Raw genomic sequence first — 22,684 nt, forward strand, 5'->3', positions numbered from 1 at the left:
GTTTGCGCCGTTTTCAGTAAATAGGTACACCGGCTGGATCGGGTATTTCCGTAAACGCAGCCTCGAGTGTCAATGATGACAATTACGGACTCGGCACCGAGTGCATTTTCACTCGTAGCGAACATGAGCATTTCGATCGGGGTTTGTTTTCCGACTTTGCAACTCCCATTCCATTCATTGCAGACCTTGTCTGCCTTGTACGAATATGTATCGGTCAGTTGACCACCAAAACGTAAAAACTATCGGTCCAATGACCGGATAAGGCTAGGTCCAATGCGTCAAATCAGAAAGGAATGCGTCAGAGACCGAAGACCGTGGACTGGCAACACCACTGCTGACAGTATCAGTGATGGTTTACGGGAGGCTTACTGTGCCTTTAAGTTACATAAAGTTAAGCAGTAGTCGAGTTAAGCATAAGCAACGGTACTGAACATATCACAAGAGGACATACGAGTTCACCTGCTTTCATTCATATTACCGTGAAGGACAAGTATTCTTTTTATTCACAGTTGCAAACAAAATCACAAATAAAGTTAGCAATAAAGTTTGAAAATGACCCTGATACACAAATTTCAAATCAAACTAATGGCCTTAGCAAGCAAGCACATAACAGAAAATATAATCTAAAGGGCACAATATGCCAACCTCCAACAAAATGTACAAGCAAAATATCACACTGCCATGTGTTTACTTCTTCATACATAAAGAAAAGTGTGTAAGAAAAAAATCTCTGTTGCCTATTTTCTTGCCCTTGAACAATGGTTTCAAGAATTATCCTGCCTCATAGTCACATTCCAGCTGTGGTTACAAAAGTCATCTTGTAACATCGGATCAGCAGAAAACCACAAAGTTAAACTGTCGCATCTTCATCTCAAAACAATAATTTCAATGCTTGTTATTCTCTTAGGTGTCAGGAATATGGTTTGGAATAACTGTCACTAACGCTATTATACATGCTGTATGCATTTAGAGCGCTTGCTTTAATCTGTGACACGTTTTTGAGATGTGTCAGTCAAGTGCCTACGCTGGTCAGTATTACAATTCTTTATCACAGATTTGGATTTCTGTTTGAACCATTTTATGACAGAGGCTTATCACTGTCATAAATACACTGACATTGCATGAGGTGGCACATAAGAATACAAGCAAAAAAGCTGATATCAAGTGATACTATACTGTGGCCAAGTCTAGTGCTAGAAGATAGGACATCTAAATGTTAACTATTAATGCTTGTATTGTATGATGGATTTTTAAAGCGCCATGAGACTTATCTGGCGGTGAACAGCGCTATAGAAGAATGTTTTATTATCTAATGGTTAACACTAGAGTGAAGAAATAATGCTGATATTAACTGCTACACTTTAGAACAACACGGAGATTCTGATTGTTTTCGGAATCTCCCATTTACACTATCACAGAAACCCATCAACACTGTCAGACATGTCTTTTACTGTGTTATTCATCTGAATTGTGTAAGAAACTCGGTAAAGTATACGGAAAGAAATCTAAAGGTAATATATCTTGGTTCAAACGTTTCAATTTTTAATCTCTGCAAAACAACAACACAGGAACAACAACAAAACAAACAAGTCGCGTAAGGCGAAATTACTACATTTAGTCAAGCTGTGGAACTCACAGAATGAAACTGAACGTAGTCCGCCGCTAGTGCAAATGGCAGCGAAAGTGACGAGCCTGTTTGGCGCGGTAGCGATTGCGCTGTGCTTTACTGTACCTCTCTTCGTTTTAACTTTCTGAGCGTGTTTTGAATCCAAACATATCATATCTATATGTTTTTGGAATCAGGAACCGACAAGGAATAAGATGAAATAGTTTTTAAAACGATTTCGAAAATTTAATTTTGATCATTATTTTTATATTTTTAATTTTCAGAGCTTGTTTTTAATCCAAATATAACATATGTATATGTTTTTGGAATCAGAAAATGACGAAGAATAAGATGAAATTGTTTTTGGATCGTTTATTAAAAAAATAATTTTAATTAGAAGTTTCCGATTTTTAATGACCAAACTCACTCATTAGTTTTTAAGCCACCAAGCTGAAATGCAATACCAAACCCCGGCCTTCGTCGAAGATTGCTTTGCCAAAATTTCAATCAATTTAATTGAAAAATGAGGGTGTGACAGTGCCGCCTCAACTTTTACAAAAAGCCGGATATGACGTCATCAAAGGTATTTATCGAAAAAAAGAAAAAAAACGTCCGGGGATATCATACCCAGGAACTCTCATGTCAAATTTCATAAAGATCGGCCCAGTAGTTTAGTCTGAATCGCTCTACACACACACACAGACACACACACCACGACCCTCGTCTCGATTCCCCCCTCTATGTTAAAACATTTAGTCAAAACTTGACTAAATGTAAAAAAGGGGGGGGGGGGGGGGGGGGTGGGGATCAGTTACATACAGTACATAAATATTCTTACCTTGACATTTATCATAATCAGGTGCAGAAGTAATGATTTTAACCTACACCAAGATTGAGGTATGTATATGCACACAGTTCCTTATTATGACTGTGTTGTTACCAGCACAAAAATAGGTTGTTTATGCAGGGGAAATAAAACATCAGATATACGAAACAAGAAGAAAAAAACATAACCACACTGGTCCTATACTGCACAATCAATATCTTCAGCAAGTTTAGGTATTTGGAATATCAAACTTCAACATATCATTTATAAACTAAAATAACAAAAGCACCAACAACTGCACCAAAGAAGAGAAATTAATTTCGAGTCTCTTGAAAGCTCACTGAGCGATTATAAAAAGTATATTGTGTAAGTCTAATACAGCTGTAAATCTCAGCTGTCTATACATGAGAACACGTAATTGAAACCCTATCCATAAAAAAAAAATCCTTGTACAAGTGAACCCACAAAACCAGGCACCGGAACAACACGCTAGTAGAACGAACCAAAGGTGGAAAACCATTGTTTGGGATGCATGTGTGATAACTGCATGGGTGCAACTCTGCCGGCTACACGCCGGCAGCCGGTTTTTTGTTTCATCGGCTGCCGATGTTTTTGTTCCAGTAGAGGTTTTTTTTGGCATTTTAAATACTAAAAAAGCTTGGGCCCCAACTTTTGCCGGTTTTTGGAATTTTCCAGGTTGCACCCATGTAACTGGGATTTTACTCAGATGTGTGCCCTTTCTTAATAGAGCCGGGACAAACTTTCTACATTAAGTACATCAAGTCAAAATCAAGGCTCTCACTGAAGAAAATTAAAAAATCCCGGACATTTCCTGAACACATTTTGAAATTTACATACAAAATGGTGCGGTCTGGCACAAATAGACGATGTTCGGAAATAACTTTTGCTGCGGAAAAAAAGAGGGCAAACAAACCCGCGTGACAAAATAGGCCAATCACTAGCAAGCGGCGTGTTGCTACACGTTGTCGCGAGCACATGTAAGACACGCAACTCAATAGTGATTGGCCGATTTTGTCACGCGGGTTTGTTTGCCCTCCTTTTTCCGCAGCAAAAGTTATTTCAGGAATTCGTCTATTGGAGCAGATTTAAGTGCCTGGAGGTAATTGATGGGACTCACGCTATAGTAAAGTTATTATTATTATCATTATTATTTATATGCTTCAGGGAAGGCCAGCATGATGCTGTGGTTGGAACACTTCCCGTTTTCTTTTTACAAACTCACCAAAGAAGGGACTCCAAATTTTGACAATGCTGTACCAATTAAATTTTAGAACATTTCTTTCAATTTCAAAACACGTTTTCAGAAGCTATGCTTACCAGTACAGTAGAACTCATGTAAGAACCCCTAATTTAGGACTTAACCCTTTTTAAAATTTTCTGTTAATAACCTCTGTAAATTTACATCCATTTTAGCACTTCCCCTGTGATTTTGTGGATTTCCGCGAAAGCAAAAACATAAATAAAATTAAATTAAAATAAAAACATCAGAGGGGGTTAAATGCATATTTACAAGGCCAAAATGTTTCCGCTTATGGGGGCATTGCCCCCAGACCCCCAGGGGACCTACGCGGCACCCTGGACCCTTGGTCTTGTTTATTTCCTTGAAACTTATTCTTCCTTGAATGGATTGCCTGTAAGATTGTCTCCAATTTTAGGGAGTCTCAAAGGGGGGTTGTATTGTATACAATCCACATTTTGAGGGTTATGTACATCAAAAGTGTCAAATTAGAAAAGTATTTCTTACAGTCCCTAAACATCTTTGCAGAATGTATGCATACCAGTTTAAAATCTAATTATCTTGAAAGGATATCTGTCAACTGCAAACCTAAAAACATTCAAAGTCTTGCGAAAAACTCTAAATTTCTAAATATAGTTTCCCACAAGTTGGAAACTGCCCATGTGGTATTACCATGTATGCTTTTACAGTGTCCACAAACTCTGAGAAAATCTGGTACAGTCTATTCTCCACATATTCAGTATTTGGAACTTATTAGAACATGGTGTTGCAAACAAAACACTTGAAGATGCATCAAAGAACATAACATATGAACAGACATTTGGCACCTGAAAAAGTGTAAACATACAATATTTTCCATTCCAGTACATGAAGTTCAAACAATTTTGCAAAGAAAAGATGTGCACACAACCAAAAAGAATCCCTTCACACTGTACAATTCTACACATCAGTATTCATTTCTAAATCCAATATTTTCCCCAGACCTGGTCAAAAAAGAAAGCCAGACCACAGAGAAATAAAACAAAAAGTTGCGAGTGCTGGGCTGAGGTGCACGAGAAAGTAAACACTGGGATTGGTTGAAACTGAGGTGTGCGTGTTATTTCGACCCATCCGGATCTGCGACTGGCTTCCGTTTTTGTGGTAACTTTCTCGTACAGTTCAGCCGAGATTTCTTATAAATTTCCTATCCTCTTTTACTGCACGGAACAGTCAATGGCGTGTTGCAGCAACAGTCAATGCCGTGTTGCAGCAACAGTCAATGCTTACAGATCCTGACCACTATATACAGACTGACAGCATTCCTCAAGCTACAAAGACAGGGCCAGTGCCGACTGTATGGCAGCGTGTTGAAGCACGGGGAGCAGCAGCTGAAAGGCATCCTGGATGTAACCACTGGCGTTGCTGGCCTGAAACAACAGACAACAATGCACTGCAACAATGAGCAGGGAGAACAAACAATCTGGGGCTTTAACAGTTCTCATTCATTTAGCAAACAAAATGGCAAATCAACATTGGCAGTGAACATGTGCTCATTTATCTTTCAGCAAATTGAGACAGAATTTCACCAACGTACATGGTTTCACAAAGTTCTATACTGCTGTTTAATTTTCTACAACAAAGCTAAATTATTCAATTATGTACTTTTGTGTATATTTAAAATTATCCAAAGAGGACTGGATGGCCGAGTGGTAACGCACTTGCGCTCGGAAGCGAGAGGTTGCGAGTTCGACTCTGGGTCAGGGCGTTAGCAATTTTCTCCCCCCTTTCTTAACCTAGGCGGTGGGTTCAAGTGCTAGTCTTTCGGATGAGACGAAAAACCGAGGTCCCTTCGTGTACACTACATTGGGGTGTGCACGTTAAAGATCCCACGATTGACAAAAGGGTCTTTCCTGGCAAAATTGTATAGGCATAGATAAAAAATGTCCACCAAAATACCCGTGTGACATGGAATAATAGGCCGTGAAAAGTAGGATATGCGCCGAAATGGCTGCGATCTGCTGGTCGATGTGAATGCGTGATGTATTGTGTAAAAAATTCCATCTCACACGGCATAAATAGATCCCTGCGCCTTGAGTCCGAGTCTGGAGATACGCGCGCGATATAAGACTTCATATAACATATAACATAACAAAGCTGTACTTTTATTTTAAACTTCAAGTATTATTTTTCTTCACAAATGACAGAAAAGGTTTATAGAACATTCATTATCATTATCTCTCTCTCTCACACACACGGATGCACACACACACACACAAACACACATTGAAATTGATGAGAATTATGCTCCTGAAACCGGTCAGCTGCCCTCTTTAACATTTGAAAAGAATGATGCCCTCTGTGGTACACTTTAACATTTGAAAAGAAATGATGCCCTCTGTGGTACACTTTAACATTTGAAAAGAAACGATGCCCTCTGTGGTACACTTTAACATTTGAAAAGAAATGATGCCCTCTGTGGTACACTTTAACATTTGAAAAGAAATGATGCCCTCTGTGGTACACTTTAACATTTGAAAAGAAACGATGCCCTCTGTGGTACACTTTAACATTTGAAAAGAAACGATGCCCTCTGTGGTACACTTTAACATTTGAAAAGAAATGATGCCCTCTGTGGTACACTTTAACATTTGAAAAGAAATGATGCCCTCTGTGGTACACTTTAACATTTGAAAAGAAACAGTAATTCACGGCGTGGTGTTACCTCTAAGTAGACACTGGTCACCATTGGGTTGACTTCCTCTGTTGTCTTTTTCTCTTCCTGCAATGGAACAAAAGTGAGCAATACAAATCTCTTTATAAGTTGTAGATAACAACCCCCTTTCACTTGGTTTCACAGAACAAATGAACAAGTACACTGTTAAGTTATATCGTCTGGTAAGGGTACACATGGCATGGAAAATGTGTCAAAACCGTAGCTCTGGTAGTTTATCAATGCTCTGTCAGATCAAGTACATTCCAACTACAAAAGGTCTGTCCATCTCCTTCAAATGTTTGAAGCCTCTAACAGCAAAGTAATGACTGTGTATATTAGTTTTGTACGTACCCCAATTTTGTTGAGACACTGCGAGAACTTGGAAGCCAGAATGTCCACTTCAGTGACCAGCACACTGGACAACCTGCAAGAAACATCAATTTTGCACAGCACATCAATATGCTTCATTCATCAAATTCTTGCCATCAAAACAATGCTAACACTCGTCATGTTGCCTTTACAGTAGCTCTGAATTTCATTGCTTAAAATGAACCACCCAGCTCTTACCTGTAATATTTCGCCGTACATATGTGAAAAAAAGCTGGCCAAAACGTGTCTACCTTGCCTGTGACAAAAGGTGATCATTTCAAGAAAGTGACTGGTTGCACCTAGTTTCCCTTTCACAGAATTGCTAGATGGGAAGTACAACCAGGTTTGTGAAAAATGTATGGGAAGTATGACCAGATTTGTGAAAAATGTCTGGTCTTACTTGGCCAGACTCTGAGCTCTGTGGGTATAGCTCTTCTCCTCGTCTTTCTGCATGAGAACCAGCTCCCCAGCCTTGTGGAACTGTTCCACAGCTTTGGACGTCACGTCCGCCAAGGACTGGATGGCACGCTGCTGGACCTCCTGTGTGCAACAAACCAGCCAACATCACGTCAAACCAGCCAACATCACGTCCCTCCCAGGTCACTGGCAAATCAGTGTGCACCAAAGTCATGTCTACCTTGTGCACATTTGTCCACCACTGACCTGCCCTTTGGGAGCAGGCAGCTACAGTAACTTCTATGGTACAGGGGAACCCCCTAAACTCTAAGAAAATACGGTCTTAAAATGGGGGTACATTTACAGAGATTATGAACAGAAAACCTGAAAAATCAAGGTCTTAAAAAAGGGGTAAATCTTAAATTGTGGTGTCTTAAAAGGGGGTTCAACTGTACCTCATTACTTTTGCCTTTTTGTACTCATGTTTTTAAACAAGATGCTACTATGATATCAGTACAAAATCTGGATTACTGTGGAATGCCAAGGAATGATCATCTGAATTCTGAAGGTGACTTTTGTACTTTGTTGAGGACTAATGTTGTGTGCCAGTTTGGATACATGCAGCCATTAGCCCTACAAGTCATTTTCTAGAGCTTAGTTGGTGTGCCCATTTCAAAGAATGTATTTCCTTTCTGTACTTTTCTATCAAATGAAACAACAGAGTTGGTAATGAACCCTCTATGAACAAGCCTAAATATCCCCTTTATCTTAGAAATCTATTATACAATAAAGGAAATTTTTTCATAATTAAAAACAAGAAGACGTTATAATATAATACACTATAATCAGACCTTAGCATCAGATATTTCGCTGTGATCCTCATGTGAATAGAAGTCTGCTATCCATTGTCGAACATTCTCTTGCACCTGAAAGAGAAAGAACACTGCATCACAATGTTTACTTTATTTTTAACTATCTACTGGATCAAATTGTCTAATGCTTAAATGGAATTCTTTCAGCCAACTTTGAAGCAGATTAATTGCCAGATTAATTATGGATAGTCTGGCATGTATTACAAATCTGACCACATATACAGGTGAACATGTCCACAACGACCATTCAATGGACCAACCTAAAGTGGTCATTACAAACAGGGAGTCATCATATACATGATCCTGTCTTGTACTCTAGCCTACCTTATTCAGTTTGTCAGGTGCAGTTCCCAGGTGTAACTCGGACAAATTCTCTGTCACAAGCTTGCTGAAGTCATGCTCCGACTCCTCACCTGCGCGTCAAAAACAATGATCTATTACATACCAATTTATTGATAATGTGCTACCTGCCACAATAGGACACCCCGGAACCAAGCAGGGAGACTGGTTCATGTTAAAAACCATGTCCAAAACCCACATGACAGGACTTATCAGGCAAGTCTTTTAACATGGCTCTTGCAAGGTGTGAAATAAAACTCCATACATGACAAAAGTGACAGGAGTGCAAAGAGAGTGATGACAAGCATGTGAAGACACCCACCAGCCTCTTCCTTCTCAAAGGCTTGCTGGAATGTGTCCTTTATCTCCACCAGCTGAGGGCGGATGTTTTCCAGCATGTCCTCCTCCATGGCCGACAGCAAGGACTGGACTTTGCGCTCGCTGCGGTTTGACAGCATCTCCAGTGCTTCAAGATGAGCAAGTCCTGCACATTCCATCAACACAGTCTGGCAAATTGGTTTAACGTTGTCCTTAATAGACGATTTCAGAAACAACTCTGTCGGGTTTGTATTGGTAGTGAAAGAGTGAGAACCCTTGCTTTTGCTCGGACAATTATTGACATGGGATTCCTGTACACGTTTTTGAGACACACACCAATGCTTGTGATGGGCCTACAATGTCAAATGGGAAATAATTGCCAAAATCGTGAGGGAAAGAGAAGATGAAAGAGAAGGAGAGAGTGAGAGAGAGAAACTGAGTGGAACAATAAACTTATCTTTCTTTTTTAAATGTCATGCACTGTTAGAATTTGTTAATGTACAAAGCAGCAACATGATTCACAGTCTACAAAACACAGGCAAGAAAAGCAAATGAAAGCATACCAACCTTGGTTGTCCTCAAACAAAGCAGTGAAGTTAACTTTGAGAGCCTCCTCGGACTCCTCATCCCGCTTGGCCTGAACATCAGCTTGTTCCTGGGCCTCTCGCAACATTGACGACAGGCTCGGCTTCTCATCTCGCAGATGCAGGAACTCCCGAGCACGACGCAGACCAGGATCATGCTCTGTCAGTGTTGTGTACGTCTTCTTGCCGATGGTTTCCAGAATGTCAAGGCCACCGGCTGCTAAGTTTTCTGCTTTCTCAAACCCAGTGTTCATCAGATTTTGACTCTTGTTGACCAAAGACTTGCCCTGGGAAAATAATTTGCCTTCAGAAATGCAATATAAAACAAGTCGCGTAAGGCGAAAATACAATATTTAGTCAAGTAGTTGCCATTTTTCAGCAAGACCGTATACTCGTAGCATCGTCAGTCCACCGCTCATGGCAAAGGCAGTGAAATTGACAAGAAGAGCGGGGTAGTAGTTGCGCTAAGAAGGATAGCACGCTTTTCTGTACCTCTCTTTGTTTTAACTTTCTGAGCGTGTTTTTAATCCAAACATATCATATCTATATGTTTTTGGAATCAGGAACCGACAAGGAATAAGATGAAAGTGTTTTTAAATTGATTTGGACAATTTAATTTTGATAATAATTTTTATATATTTAATTTTCAGAGCTTGTTTATAATCCAAATATAACATATTTATATGTTTTTGGAATCAGCAAATGATGGAGAATAAGATCAACGTAAATTTGGATCGTTTTGAAAATTTTTATTTTTTTTTACAATTTTCCGATTTTTAATGACCAAAGTCATTAATTAATTTTTAAGCCACCAAGCTGAAATGCAATACCGAAGTCCGGGCTTCGTCGAAGATTACTTGACCAAAATTTCAACCAATTTGGTTGAAAAATGAGGGCGTGACAGTGCCGCCTCAACTTTCACGAAAAGCCGGATATGACGTCATCAAAGACATTTATCAAAAAAATGAAAAAAACGTTCGGGGATTTCATACCCAGGAACTCTCATGTCAAATTTCATAAAGATCGGTCCAGTAGTTTAGTCTGAATCGCTCTACACACACACACACACAGACAGACAGACAGACAGACACTGAGACAGACGCACATACACCACGACCCTCGTTTCGATTCCCCCTCGATGTTAAAATATTTAGTCAAAACTTGACTAAATATAAATATTTTGCATGGATAATTTTAAGCCAAACATTATCATTTTTTAAGGAAGTCCCCCTAATCTATTTGCTCTTAATGCTATATTTAAAACTGATACATGCGCATCCTGGTGGTGACCTTATGATTAATTTTGTACTGCTGATATGTCGAAGTCACATAATAGACAACCGCCCTGATATGGCCCTTCGTGGTCGGCTGGGCGTTAAACAAACAAACAAACAAACACATAGACAAACTTCATTCTCAAAATTCTTTGTCACTTCCTCGTGAGATATGCAGTAGAAGTGACAGAATCTTTAAGAGACGTTATGATGCATGTCATGACGTCTTTTTCTCTTTCGAACTTTGTTTGGCTTTTGAAAGAGAGGGTAAAAAAAAAAAAGACGTCTTTTTGTTTTTTTTTATCAGTATCGTTTATTTTTAACAATGGCTAAGAAGTAACATAAAGCTTCATACTTGCTTAGAGTCATTACTCATTTGATTAACAGATTGATACACAGATTGACAAAACTGCGTGTGTGTGCGTGCATGAGTGTGCATGCGTTCATGTGTTTGTGTGAGCACAAGCAAAGAGACGATTATTACCATGCTATCGTACTAATGCTAGACATGTGTTTGTGTGAGCACAAGCAAAGAGACGATTATTACCATGCTATCGTACTGATGCTAGACATGTGTTTGTGTGAGCACAAGCAAAGAGACGATTATTACCATGCTATCGTACTGATGCTAGACATGTGTTTGTGTGTGAAATAATCCCTGTTAGAGCACAAGCAAAGAGATGATTGTTACCATGTTACTGATGCTGGACATGCCCCATCCTGACAGCCAGCTGCCCTCTGCTTTGGCCGCGTCCTCCTCCTCCTGTGCTGCAGGTGTTGCTGTCTGCTCTGCCTCTTTGTCCTCCTCGCCTTTCTGGGTCTCTGCTGCACGTTTTGCTGCCAACGCTTCCTCTGAGGCTTCCTTTTCATGTGGCTGGGCAGTCACTGCAAAAGTAATATCCTTTTGCATAATTTCAGGGATACAAACTCTAGTAGACAAAATCCACTGGATTTAAATTAAAGAAATCAAATCCGTAATCTAGCAAATACCACCAAGTTCCACTGAGATCCCAGGAGAAACAGTAGGAATATAGGATTAGGCTAAATATACAAACTCTCTCACTCTCTCTCCCTGGTTTGTTAAAATGCAGACATGAAACCCTATGTCGTAAACTTGGAGCTAAAGGTGAAGAATTAACATATAAAATAACTATATTAAAAACAGCATTTAAAATTTGTATCATACAGTATACATGTACAAACAATCATTTAATGAGATGCAACATTGATAAACCAAGAGGTTACTTCTTGTCAATCTTGACCATCCCACTTAACAGAGTGAAATCTCTAGAGTGAAAAGAGAAGGAAAGTTTGAGAAGACTTCAAAAATGCAAATAATGGTGTCATGTAAAAGTGATGTGTCTCCCAATGAAACGAAAAAGAATTTCCAGAATAACATTTGTGTCAGTGACTTATTCGTATCGGCAGAGAAAAGACACACATAAGGTCACCGCCAGGGTGTTCATTTATCAGTATCATACCTTATTACACAATGTGGTATGTGATGTCATTATTCCAAATCCCAAACAGTACCTCTTCAGGTAATTTGAGAGAAGGTTTTGTGTGTGTGCCAGGAATACACCTCTAAAGTCACACTTTGTGCTTTTGAACTTCAGAATGTCAAAGACAAACATGTGTAGATATGTAACAAAATAAAAATTGAGTGGCTGAGAATGTGTATGGTAAGTTTACCTGTATCCTCTTCACCGGGTACTGTGTCCAGCTCAGTAGGAGAATCTGCTTTGGCTACGTCCTCAGGACTGGGCACACCAAGACTGGACTCCACACTGTCTATGATCGTTGTCAGGCCTTCACCTGGAAAGGAAACAATCAATCAACATCAAATCAATCAAACAACATAACCACTCTTCCTCAGACAACACTTTAAGCAGTAGAAGTTACACAAGTCGCGTGAAGCGATATAAAAACATTTAGTCAAGATCAACAACACTAACCAGTCATCGCCGAGACTACATTGAGATAGTCTCGGCTAATGATACTAAAAGACTGAGACGGGTCACGCTCACGCCGCTGAACCTATTTTCTTTTATTCTGAGCACATTTATATAGTAAACATGACATATCTATACATTTTTGAATTCAGGAGATGATGAGGAATACAATGCAATCAATTTTACGAAGTTTGCAAAAAATCGATTTTAATGACAACTTTAATGAGCAAACTCATTAATTAATTTTAAAGCCTCCAAGCTGAAATGCAATACCAAAGTCCGGGCTTCGTCAAAGATTACCTGACCAAACTTACAACCAATTTGATTGAAAAACGAGAGCATGACAGTGCTGCCTCAACTTTCACAAAAAACCGGATATGACGTCATCAAAGACATAAAAAAACATCTGGAGATAATATACTCAGGAACTCTCATGTGAAATGTTTTGAAAATCAGTCCAGTAGTTTTCTTGGAATCGCTTTATACACACGCACATACGCACACACATACACCACAACCCTCGTCTCGATTCCCCCTCTATGTTAAAACATGTAGTCAAAACTTGACTAAATGTAAAAAGGGTAGACAATTTAGATCAGGAAATGAACCAAAATTATTCTGTACGATATCTGACAGTGCAATTTCAAATGGCATGTTGTGGACATGTTTGTTTCTAAATGTAGCAGTTTCAGAGATGTAGTGCACTTTCTCATGCATAATTGAATGTAAGTATTTTCCCTCAATCTTTGATCAAGAGTCTAAATTAGTACTGACACAATCATAGTGCTTTATTATTACTGTACATGTTTATTATTCTTCCTTCCTGCTGTTCAACCACCCCACATTTTACAACTTAGTTTGTGTGTCCAACTGACAGGATTTTAAATGCCTTTTCCATAAAAGGAGAGGAAGTGTATGCATGGGTATTCATCATATGAAATGTGTGGTGTTTACTGACCAACTTGTGAAGAGAATGTTTCCAAGGAGTTGGTGGCAGCATTTAAGATGGACGACCCCCAGCCCCAGTTCCAGCTTCCCTCATCCTTGGCGCCATCTTCTGCCAATTTCTCTTCCCCAGAATTTGGCGAAGCACCATCAGCATCTCTTGGAATTGACTGCTCCCCTGAGTTTCCCAGCCTGGCGTCTTCCCCTGTGGTGTTCTTTGATAGACTTTGCCGGACATCCCCAGCTGACTTTGCTGAGATCTCAGAGTCTTTATCTGGTTGGGTTTCTGACTTGCTTTCCACAGATTTATCTGCATCTTGATCTGTCAGCACTTCTTGCTTTTGCCCTCTTGGTGTTTCATATTTCGTATCTGGTAAACCTTCAGTGGTTGAAATATCTTTGACATCTTCGTGTTTTGAGTCTTGTTTATCACTGACAGAGTCTGCCTTGATGGAGTCTTTTGTGGATGGTTGCACAAGTTCTGAAGACTGTGACACTGGCGCCTGGCTCTCTACTGATGCAGCTGGTGTTGGTTGGAATTCCTTTGCTTGAACTGTGCTTGTGTCTGCCTTAACACTACTCTTCTCTCTGGACGTTTTTTGACTTGCTTTTCCCTTTTCTTCAGCTGTTGCTTTCCCTTGTGCCTTTCCTTTCTTTTTTCTTTGTTGCTGTTTTCCTTTTGGCTTTGCGCCCCCTTTTTCTGCTGGTGCAGCCTGCCCACTCTTGCTCTGCTCTTCAACTACAGTTGATTTTTCTGAAAAAGCAGACACACAAAAACCAAAGTCACTGAAAGCATGAGTGAACATTCAGTCAATCAGTGCACAGTTTTATCTAGACCCACCATAGGCATGGCAAGTGTCATGCTAAATTTCAGGCGAATTGGCAGACAAACACTGGAGCTGTAACTAAAACTGTGTAACTGATCTGAGTGATCAAAACTGTGATCTGCAACAGCCTTTTGTGGATGGCGGCAGAGGCTTTTCAATGAATATTCTCAACATTACACACACTAATCATCTTATCTGTACTTACAGCAACAATTTACAGCAAAGACATGACCAGAAATTGAATGAGGGCTATTAAACTGCTAAACTAAAGTGACGTGCTAAATGGCCCAGTGGATAAGCCGAGCCTGGTGGGTTAAGGGTGGAGATTTTTTTGATCTCCCAGGTCAGCTTATGTGCAGACCTGCCAGTGCCTTAAAGCTGTGGTCTATTTATGACTATCCGGGGCTACGAGTTTGAAAAGATAGGGCTGAAAAACAGCAAACGCTACCCGAAACCCCATCTATACGGCGTGTATGACCTTGAGAGCTTCAGTCAACGCTTGAATTTTGCAGTGGTAACATCCGGTTTGCTCTCTCAGAGCTGAGTATACTTGTCAAGAAGTATCGAGCAGAAAAAATAAACGACTTGGCAGGGATTCGAACTCAAGGCCTCGGGGCATCGAAATGTCGAGGCCGATGTCTGAACCGCTAGTCCATTCCACCAGTGTTGTCAAAAATAGAAAAAATAATAATTTTATATCATTCTACGCTTGAATTACCATTCATGCGTTGCAAAAACCTAAAAATTGCCATTCAAATTTGCCTTTATTTGCAAACATGTTTCACAGAATCGCAGTACATGTTTACACCGTCATGCTACACGACATTCGCGCCATGCAAATAACTGCGATATATTACATGCAAGAAAAATGACAAGAACAGTAATTGAATCTCTCCAAAGCTCTGTGCACTTGAAAACAGATATCAAAGAAAAAGTTATACATGTATTCACTTTTGAACAGTGGGCGGATAGAGCTATAAATCATGCTGCTTCAATAATAACATAACATGAGTTCATATCAATGTTTTCCCATCTTTTTTTCAATTGGCGCAGTAGCCTAGTGGTTAGGACATCAGACACAAAGTCCCGAGGTCGTGAGTTTGAATCTTCGCCGGGGCGTTTATTTTTTCCCCTTGATCTCTCTTGAAGATAAAAATATGATCAATCTTGAGAGAGCAAACCGGATGTTATCCCTGCAAAATTCAAGCGTTGACAGAAGCTCTCAAGGTCATACACGCCGTATAGGTGGGGTTTCGGGTAGCGTTTGCTGTACAGAATTCTGTACATGATTTTCATCCCTTTTTTTTCAACCTCGTAGCCCCGGAAAGTCATAAATAGACCACAGCTTTAATTATCCCCCTTCATGTGTACACACAAGCACAAGACCAAGTATGCACCAAAAAGATCCATGTCAGAATTTGGTGTGTTATAGAAACACGAAAATAGCAAGCATGCATCCTCTGAAATCGGCGTATGGCTGCCTATATCAATAAATGATGGGGTAAAAACAGTCATACAGTAGAACCCCCTTTTTAAGACCTCAAAAAAATCTGAGAACATCAGGTCTTAAAAAGGAGGGGGTCTTAAAATGGAGGTAAATGTATAGAGGTTTTGAACAGAAAGTCTGAGAAAACAAAATCTTAAATTCAAAAGGGAGGGATTCTTAAATTGGGGGGTCTTACTCTTAAAAAGGGGTTCCACTGTACAATTAAAAACCTACTTCAGTTTCATCCCATGGATGCAGAAGAAGAAGAAGAAACTAAAGTAAATAGTGCTTTAAAGGAAATAAATACCTACATAACCTAAAAGTTATAAATCGCAAAAATATAAATACAGACCTTTTGAACCTTTTGCCTCCTCCTCCCCTTCCTCAGCACTGGCAAAGGCCTCGTCGTCTGACATGTTTTTTTTCTATTTGATTTCGACTTTTGTTGTCTCAGATATATATGCCTATGAATCACTGTCAACAAAACAAATGAAAGTCTTGAGACTAAGCAAGCCAAATAATCCCCAGCAACTAAACTAAAATAAAATGTGTGAACTGAACTACCTTCTGTCAGTGTTATCCAAGAACTTTTTATATAAATACAACTATAAATGGATGCGTGTGGTTTAAAGAATTGTTACTTCAAGAGTTGTGTTCACCACTAAAGTGCCATAACTGGACATATTATTATTAATTAAACAAGTAGGGATTATTTATGGCACGAGAAAATTGAAAACTCACACAGTGAAAGTGAAACTTTTACTTAGAAATTATGTAAATTGTAATGAATCAGACCAATGCTGTGACAGGAGAATTTTAATTTCATCAAATATGAACTTGCATAAGCAAATAAACACAGTAGGCACACTTTTTAAATAAAGTTGAGGCAGCAACACCACTGAATCTGTCTTCTAATTTTACCTTCGTTGCCCGCAGGTGCTCCACGTCAATATCGACCGGAAGTGTTTATACTGTTGACATCGGAAGTTGGAGTACTTTACAGCAGAATTTTAAATAAAAATAAAAGACATTATAGCAGCAGAAAGAGTATGTTAAAAAGTATCTATTTTAAATCAAAAAAATATTTCTTATGGCTCACATTTCAAAGTGTGCATTTAGAAGCACTGTGAGATTTAACACAGATTGTATTCGTCTGAAGGTTTTCAGTGTGTTCGTACGTGAAACAGCATCACAAATATTCAAGATGTCCGCCTACGACGTAAGTGTTGCGAAGTGGTCTAAAAAAACACTTTATTTACTGAGTAGCTCATAGCTACATGACTCTTATGATAGTTCCCATTTTCGTTAAAACTCTTGGTTAAGTTCAACAATAACCAGTAGTGTTCGAAGTTACAACGCTAAATCTCAAGACCTTTAACTAACAAGTTTAGTCGAGCTTTCTTCAGTGTTCGAACTCAAAGATCTATGGGAAAAAAAGTGTACCCTTGTTTGTACGTTCACAAAATGTATGTGTACAACATCGTCTGGACCATCCTGAACTCAGGTCAAAATGAGTCCACTCATTCTCTAGCCGAACTCATTTTGACCTGAGTTCAGGATGCGTCTGGACTGGATAGATACAAAGCGGGAGAGGCTTTTTGTACTTTAACAGATAGAAAGGGGGGGGGGGGGGGGGGGGTTATGATATGATCATATCCAGCAAGAGCTGATTTTGTGTACATCGCTTGTTCTTACACTTACAGGCTCCAGTTAGTGACCATCGTCGCAAGTGGGACAAAGATGAGTATGAACAGCTTGCTCGGGAGAGACTGCTGGTCGATGATGACGATGATTCAGGGCCTCCTGTCAAGAGAGAGCTGCTTAAACCTCGTGAATATAAGGTACATTTTTTGTTTTGTTTATTGCTTGCACATTCTATTGGACTTTCTTTGTTTTTGCTTGTATTATAATGTACGCACTGGATATACGCAGTCCGAGTGTACACAAGATTCTGACCCCTGGATATATATATATATATATACTCCGACGTTACCTTCTGGTTGCGAAGCAAATTTGCCATTCAAAGCCACTTTGCTATAATAACACACAGAGCAGTTGGTTATCAAAGATTACAAAAAACAAAAACAATCTGATGCTGCACGGCCTTTACTGTAATGTAGATTACATTCTCGGAGTGTCAACACTCGGAGTGTCATTCAACACCATTTTGCGAAGGAATGCAGTGCACCTTCGATTCATAGTATCAAAGCACGCTTTGGACAAACATACACTGACACAGCACGGCAGTTTATTGTCTGAGTATGGAACACACTTTGAGTGTGCATCGACCTAGAAGTGGTTGCATACTATGTGAGTGTACATTATTGCCATCCGAGTTTACAAAGAAAAAGAAATGGCAAAAGTCAATACATCAGCTTGATTTTCTTTGGCAACTTCCTACGACTTGTAAGAGGGCATCTCATTGGCTTAGAGTTGTACCAGAGCTTTTCATTGTCGGAGTATACAGACCCATCGATCCTGTATACACTTGAAGTGTATATATATGTATAGCTTTTGCCTATAATGTGAGGGTTTGTTTGTTTTCAGATGTGCAGTTGAATGTTGATAGTCGGGTTTGGTAAATCAGTTGGTAGAGCGCTTGATTTGTGATCCTTACGAGTCATAGATTCAAATCCAGGTCTGGACAGACTTGGGTCAACTTTATGTGATGATTCCAAGACCATATCCATACACATCCAACCACCCTGTAACCAATATTGTATGTGAAAGACCACAGGCACAGTTATTCTACCAATAGTGCAGGTAGCTGACTACACCACAATCCCCAACCACCTCGGTAGCACAATTCTAGCTGCTGGGCAGAATTTCCCAGGGACCATAAACTAAAGTATGTAATGTGGTCAGAAGTATTTTTTTCTGACCATAGAATACTTGTTTTTGGCTTATTTATGTAATGTTCCGTGAGAGGGATTGGGTAACCTCTATGGCAGTATGCCTTCGAAATCACAGTCATGCAAAGGAGTTCAATTTAAAGAGTATCGTTTACCTGCACCATCTCAACAGAAGTAAATTTATGTTTTATTGCCTCTTCGTAGAGTATGGATCCTACACCACCCACACCATCCGAATGGAGATAAAAAACCTTTGAAGGAATTCCTTCACACACAGCCCACTTTATCAATTAGTTCAAATAAGGTCATTATCTGGTTTCTGATGTATCCATTTCAATTAAAACGATTGTTAGTGTTCTCAACAAGGGCTGTGTCTTATGCAGATTATCTGACAGTTTTAATTTAATGAGTTTTTCTGAATTAAGAGACCTTCACATGAACCGGGGGTAAAAAAACCAGCATTCATGAGTATTTTTACTTACCTGCCATCTAACTCTGACTGACAGATCAGCTTCTGTTAACTTAATGCTCCTGGATTGGATTTTTTTTATCAGGTTGACCTTGACTCAAAACTCGGAAAATCTGTTGTCATCACAAAAACTACACCGGCATCACAACAGGGAGGGTAAGTGTTGAAAATTAAGTAACACAAAATGTCTTTGTCACAGTTGGTAAAAATAAAAAGGCCAAGATTTCTGCTCATGTTATCGTCACACTCATAAGAAAAATACCTATCTCAGTGTTAGGCATTTCTGTAGTGAAACTACAGGGGAAGCTACTGGAAGGGTATCTATCAAGTGTTAGAGAGTACAAACTCTCAGACCATCAAAAACCATTGCCACAGTAACGTAAGCAAAACTGCCGATCTCGTTTCTCGAGTTAGGCACTTTTTCTTTATGATACAGGAAGACTTGTTTTGAGAATGTGAAAGAATGCAAAAGCTCTTTGTGGGTTGTTAGGCAGTTTTGCTGATTGAAAATTTGCTGTAAGCTCTTTATCTCACATTAATCCAGCTGTCACCGCTCAAGATAGGCAGTTTGCAACTTATAACTAAAATGAGATAGGCAGATTGTTCAGAAACCAAAGAAAGTTTTTGCGTTTTTCTCAAAACATCAAAAAATGACATTATAAGATGTTTGGTGGCTTGTTGACAGACCAGCTTTTTTGTTGGTCCAAGGGGACCATATCGTCTTTTGTTTCATCTTTATCGACCAAGGCCGCGGTTGATAAATATGACACAAAAGGCGATATGCTCCCCGAGGACCAACAACAAAATGCTGGTCTGACGACAAGCCACCAAACATCGTTTTTGTCATTTTGGTTGTGCAACAAAAAGCACAATAACCCACAGGGAGACGAATTTTTAGAATCCAACACCGGACCACAAAGCATCGTCACAGTAGCTCGAGATAACACGTCAACCTTGTATGTGACGTCAAACGTAGCTTGTTGACGCTTTTCTTCCAGTCTGAAAATGTACAGAGCTGCGATCATACGTGTGAGTTCAGTAAGTGTTGAGCATATTTCTTTTCTTTTCTTTTTAAGTGTTTATGACTTTTCGTTGTGGATTTTGCGATTACAGAGATAAGTTGCAAATTGACCATGAGTCGCCGCGGTAATTATCAACATTGATTGGGTCTTTGAGAGTGAATGCTTACAATCGTTGTCCTCGGAAACACAAATCCAAAGCCGCGATGGTTCCACACATCAAACAATCAGCCTGATTGGCTTTTATTTTGACAATCCACGTTTCACCTGAAAGCTCAAACCCATTCACCACCTCGATTTATTGCATGGGGAACATGAGATTTATTTCCCAGGTGTTTGTGAATGAAAACTCGTGAAAATGATGACAAAGGCAATTATCTTATGAGCGTGACGTTATGTTATCCAGTTGACTATTTTCTCATTTTCCATGAGATGAATGATACTGACAGCATAATTTCTTGTCTTGGTTTGTCGAGGTAGTGATTAGAATGATAGAAAGTGGAGAAGAGTACAGATTACTTAGTGCAAATCAACTGTGATCTGTACGGTATTTCATTTACGATGTAAGGTAAGAAAGGCTAATAGTAATACTGACATACAATGAGTTTTTGATTTGATATAATATTTATGCAATATTAGAGCATTGTACTAGTAGTGGCTGATCTATTGTAAATTGAATATGTTTTATGAAACTTGATTATTACCATTTTTAGAGAGAGAGGGAGAGTGTGTGTGTGCGTGTGAATGTGTGCTGTATGAGTAGGTAAATACTGTTTCATACGACAGGATGAATGTGTTCATGTTTTTACCTACCCATCTCGAAGTACTCAGGATAAATTCTTGTTGTCTGTTTTCAGGTACTACTGCAATGTGTGTGACTGTGTTGTTAAAGACTCCATCAACTTTTTGGATCACATCAATGGAAAGAAACGTGAGTTTTTGTTTAGTTTGTTTCATAGTTTTTTTTATTTTACTTTTTTAGTCCAATACAGTGATCTTGCTTTTCATAAGTCTGTTTCAGCAAAGGTTAATAAAATTCTTTTTTAGTATTCATTCATTCTGTATATGAACATGGATAAACTGTTACATGTCTGTTTTCACCCATTATCAATGTAATGAATGTGTGATGTTACAGATCAGAGAAACTTGGGCATGTCCATGAAGATTGAGAGATCTTCTTTGGACCAAGTGCGACAGAGGTTTGAGATGAACAAGAAGAAAAAGGAGGAAAAGAAGAAAGAATATGACATTGAAGAAAGGCTGAAAGAAATCAAAGAAGAGGTAAATGCTTTTTTACCAGTGATTAGAAACACTATGTTACAGGGTAAATTCCCCAAGACCAGCGAGTCTTTTAGCCTTTACTATGCTTCCTGGGTGGTGTACAATCCATCCCAATACAAACACTCCTGTGTCTACCAAACTGCTTAGACTTCATTCTGGAAACATTATTTGATCTTTCTGCTGACCTCATTTTACATGGTTCTTTTAGTAAAGCATGAGTCATGGGGATTTTTGTGATAGTCGTTTATGGTCATAACCCTCTTTGGATGGCATGGGTAGTGCTCGGCCCATACTCTCCAGAGAAGCCGTTTTAATCACTTACTCATGCATGTGTGTCCCGTCAGAATTTGATTGCGCGGTTCAAGTGATCCCCATGCTGAACCCGATTCATGTGCAAGGACTTGCGTTTCGACTTCGTCATTTTCTCCAAACTCCTTGAATTTTAGAGTTTATTATTATAATGTTAATCTTCTTAATGTATTTTATTGTGCAGGAAGAGAAGGTGAAAGCCCACAAAAAGGAGAAGAGGAAAGAACGTAAAAGGAAAGCAGACGACTCCGAGGACGGTGACCCGGACATGGCAGCACTTATGGGATTCTCTGGCTTTGGTGGCTCCAAGAAGTCCAACTGATTTCTACCTTGGTTGTGTGCCATGCAGTGCACTGTGACATTGACTATGTGGCTTCTGCAACAGCATCCAAATTCATGTTAGTTCAGCAAGTTGATACTGTTTTTGCATCGATTCTGAATGCACTTTGTGACATGAGGCTGAATAGTTGTTCATTTTTCTATTTTAATTCCCTCTCGGTAAATAGTAACTACAAGTGGTACTTAAATCTAGGCTAGGATTGAGGGCCTTTGGCACATGGACCATCCAACACTCCTCAAAGAGGGTTTTGTTCTCTCAAAACATACATGATCATATACTTTTATCTTACTGTGTTTAAAAAATAAATGGACACATGCCTAAACTTACTGTTCAATATCCCTCAGTTCATTTAAAGGTACATTCCTTATCATGTAAGCAATTATGTTCACCACAACAGATCTGTTCAGGCTTTCACGCAGGATAAGAGTATACTTTAAGTTAATAATACGCCAACAAATATCAACGGTCTGGCTGCTTCCCGTGCAGATCAGGAATTTTTGTTGAATAAATTTCATGTGACACGTATGTCAACCTGCTAATCAGACAGGCGCAATAGCCCAGTGGATAGAGAGTTGAAGGTTGAGTGTTTGAAGCTTGGTGGGTTAAGTTTTGAGATTTTTCTGTTCTCCCAGGTTAACTTATGTGCAGACCTGCTTATGCCTTATCCACT

At 39.3% G+C, this 22,684-nt stretch overlaps 2 protein-coding genes across 2 annotated transcripts; one reads left to right on the forward strand and one right to left on the reverse strand.

The window, feature by feature from the left end:
• Positions 1–458: 458 nt before the first annotated feature.
• Positions 459–16,721, reverse strand: LOC138968532 (protein FAM114A2-like). The gene is made up of 13 exons (XM_070341108.1): positions 16,666–16,721; positions 16,097–16,218; positions 13,445–14,185; positions 12,227–12,349; positions 11,226–11,419; positions 9,244–9,547; positions 8,681–8,842; positions 8,344–8,432; positions 7,999–8,073; positions 7,152–7,291; positions 6,734–6,806; positions 6,392–6,448; positions 459–5,096 (listed from the first exon to the last, which is right to left on the reverse strand). The coding sequence occupies exons 2-13, from the start codon at positions 16,158–16,160 to the stop codon at positions 4,998–5,000; spliced, it is 2,121 nt and encodes a 706-aa protein (XP_070197209.1). The 5' UTR covers positions 16,161–16,218; positions 16,666–16,721; the 3' UTR covers positions 459–4,997.
• A 46-nt stretch (positions 16,722–16,767) lies between these two features.
• LOC138968537 (zinc finger matrin-type protein 2-like) lies at positions 16,768–22,340 on the forward strand. The gene is made up of 6 exons (XM_070341114.1): positions 16,768–16,963; positions 17,448–17,585; positions 19,151–19,221; positions 20,942–21,015; positions 21,220–21,365; positions 21,859–22,340. Exons 1-6 carry the CDS (start codon positions 16,835–16,837, stop codon positions 21,994–21,996), a joined length of 696 nt encoding a protein of 231 aa, XP_070197215.1. The 5' UTR covers positions 16,768–16,834; the 3' UTR covers positions 21,997–22,340.
• Positions 22,341–22,684: the final 344 nt, after the last annotated feature.

The sequence above is a fragment of the Littorina saxatilis genome, linkage group LG6 (assembly GCF_037325665.1).
Source record: "Littorina saxatilis isolate snail1 linkage group LG6, US_GU_Lsax_2.0, whole genome shotgun sequence".
Lineage (NCBI taxonomy): Eukaryota > Metazoa > Mollusca > Gastropoda > Littorinimorpha > Littorinidae > Littorina > Littorina saxatilis.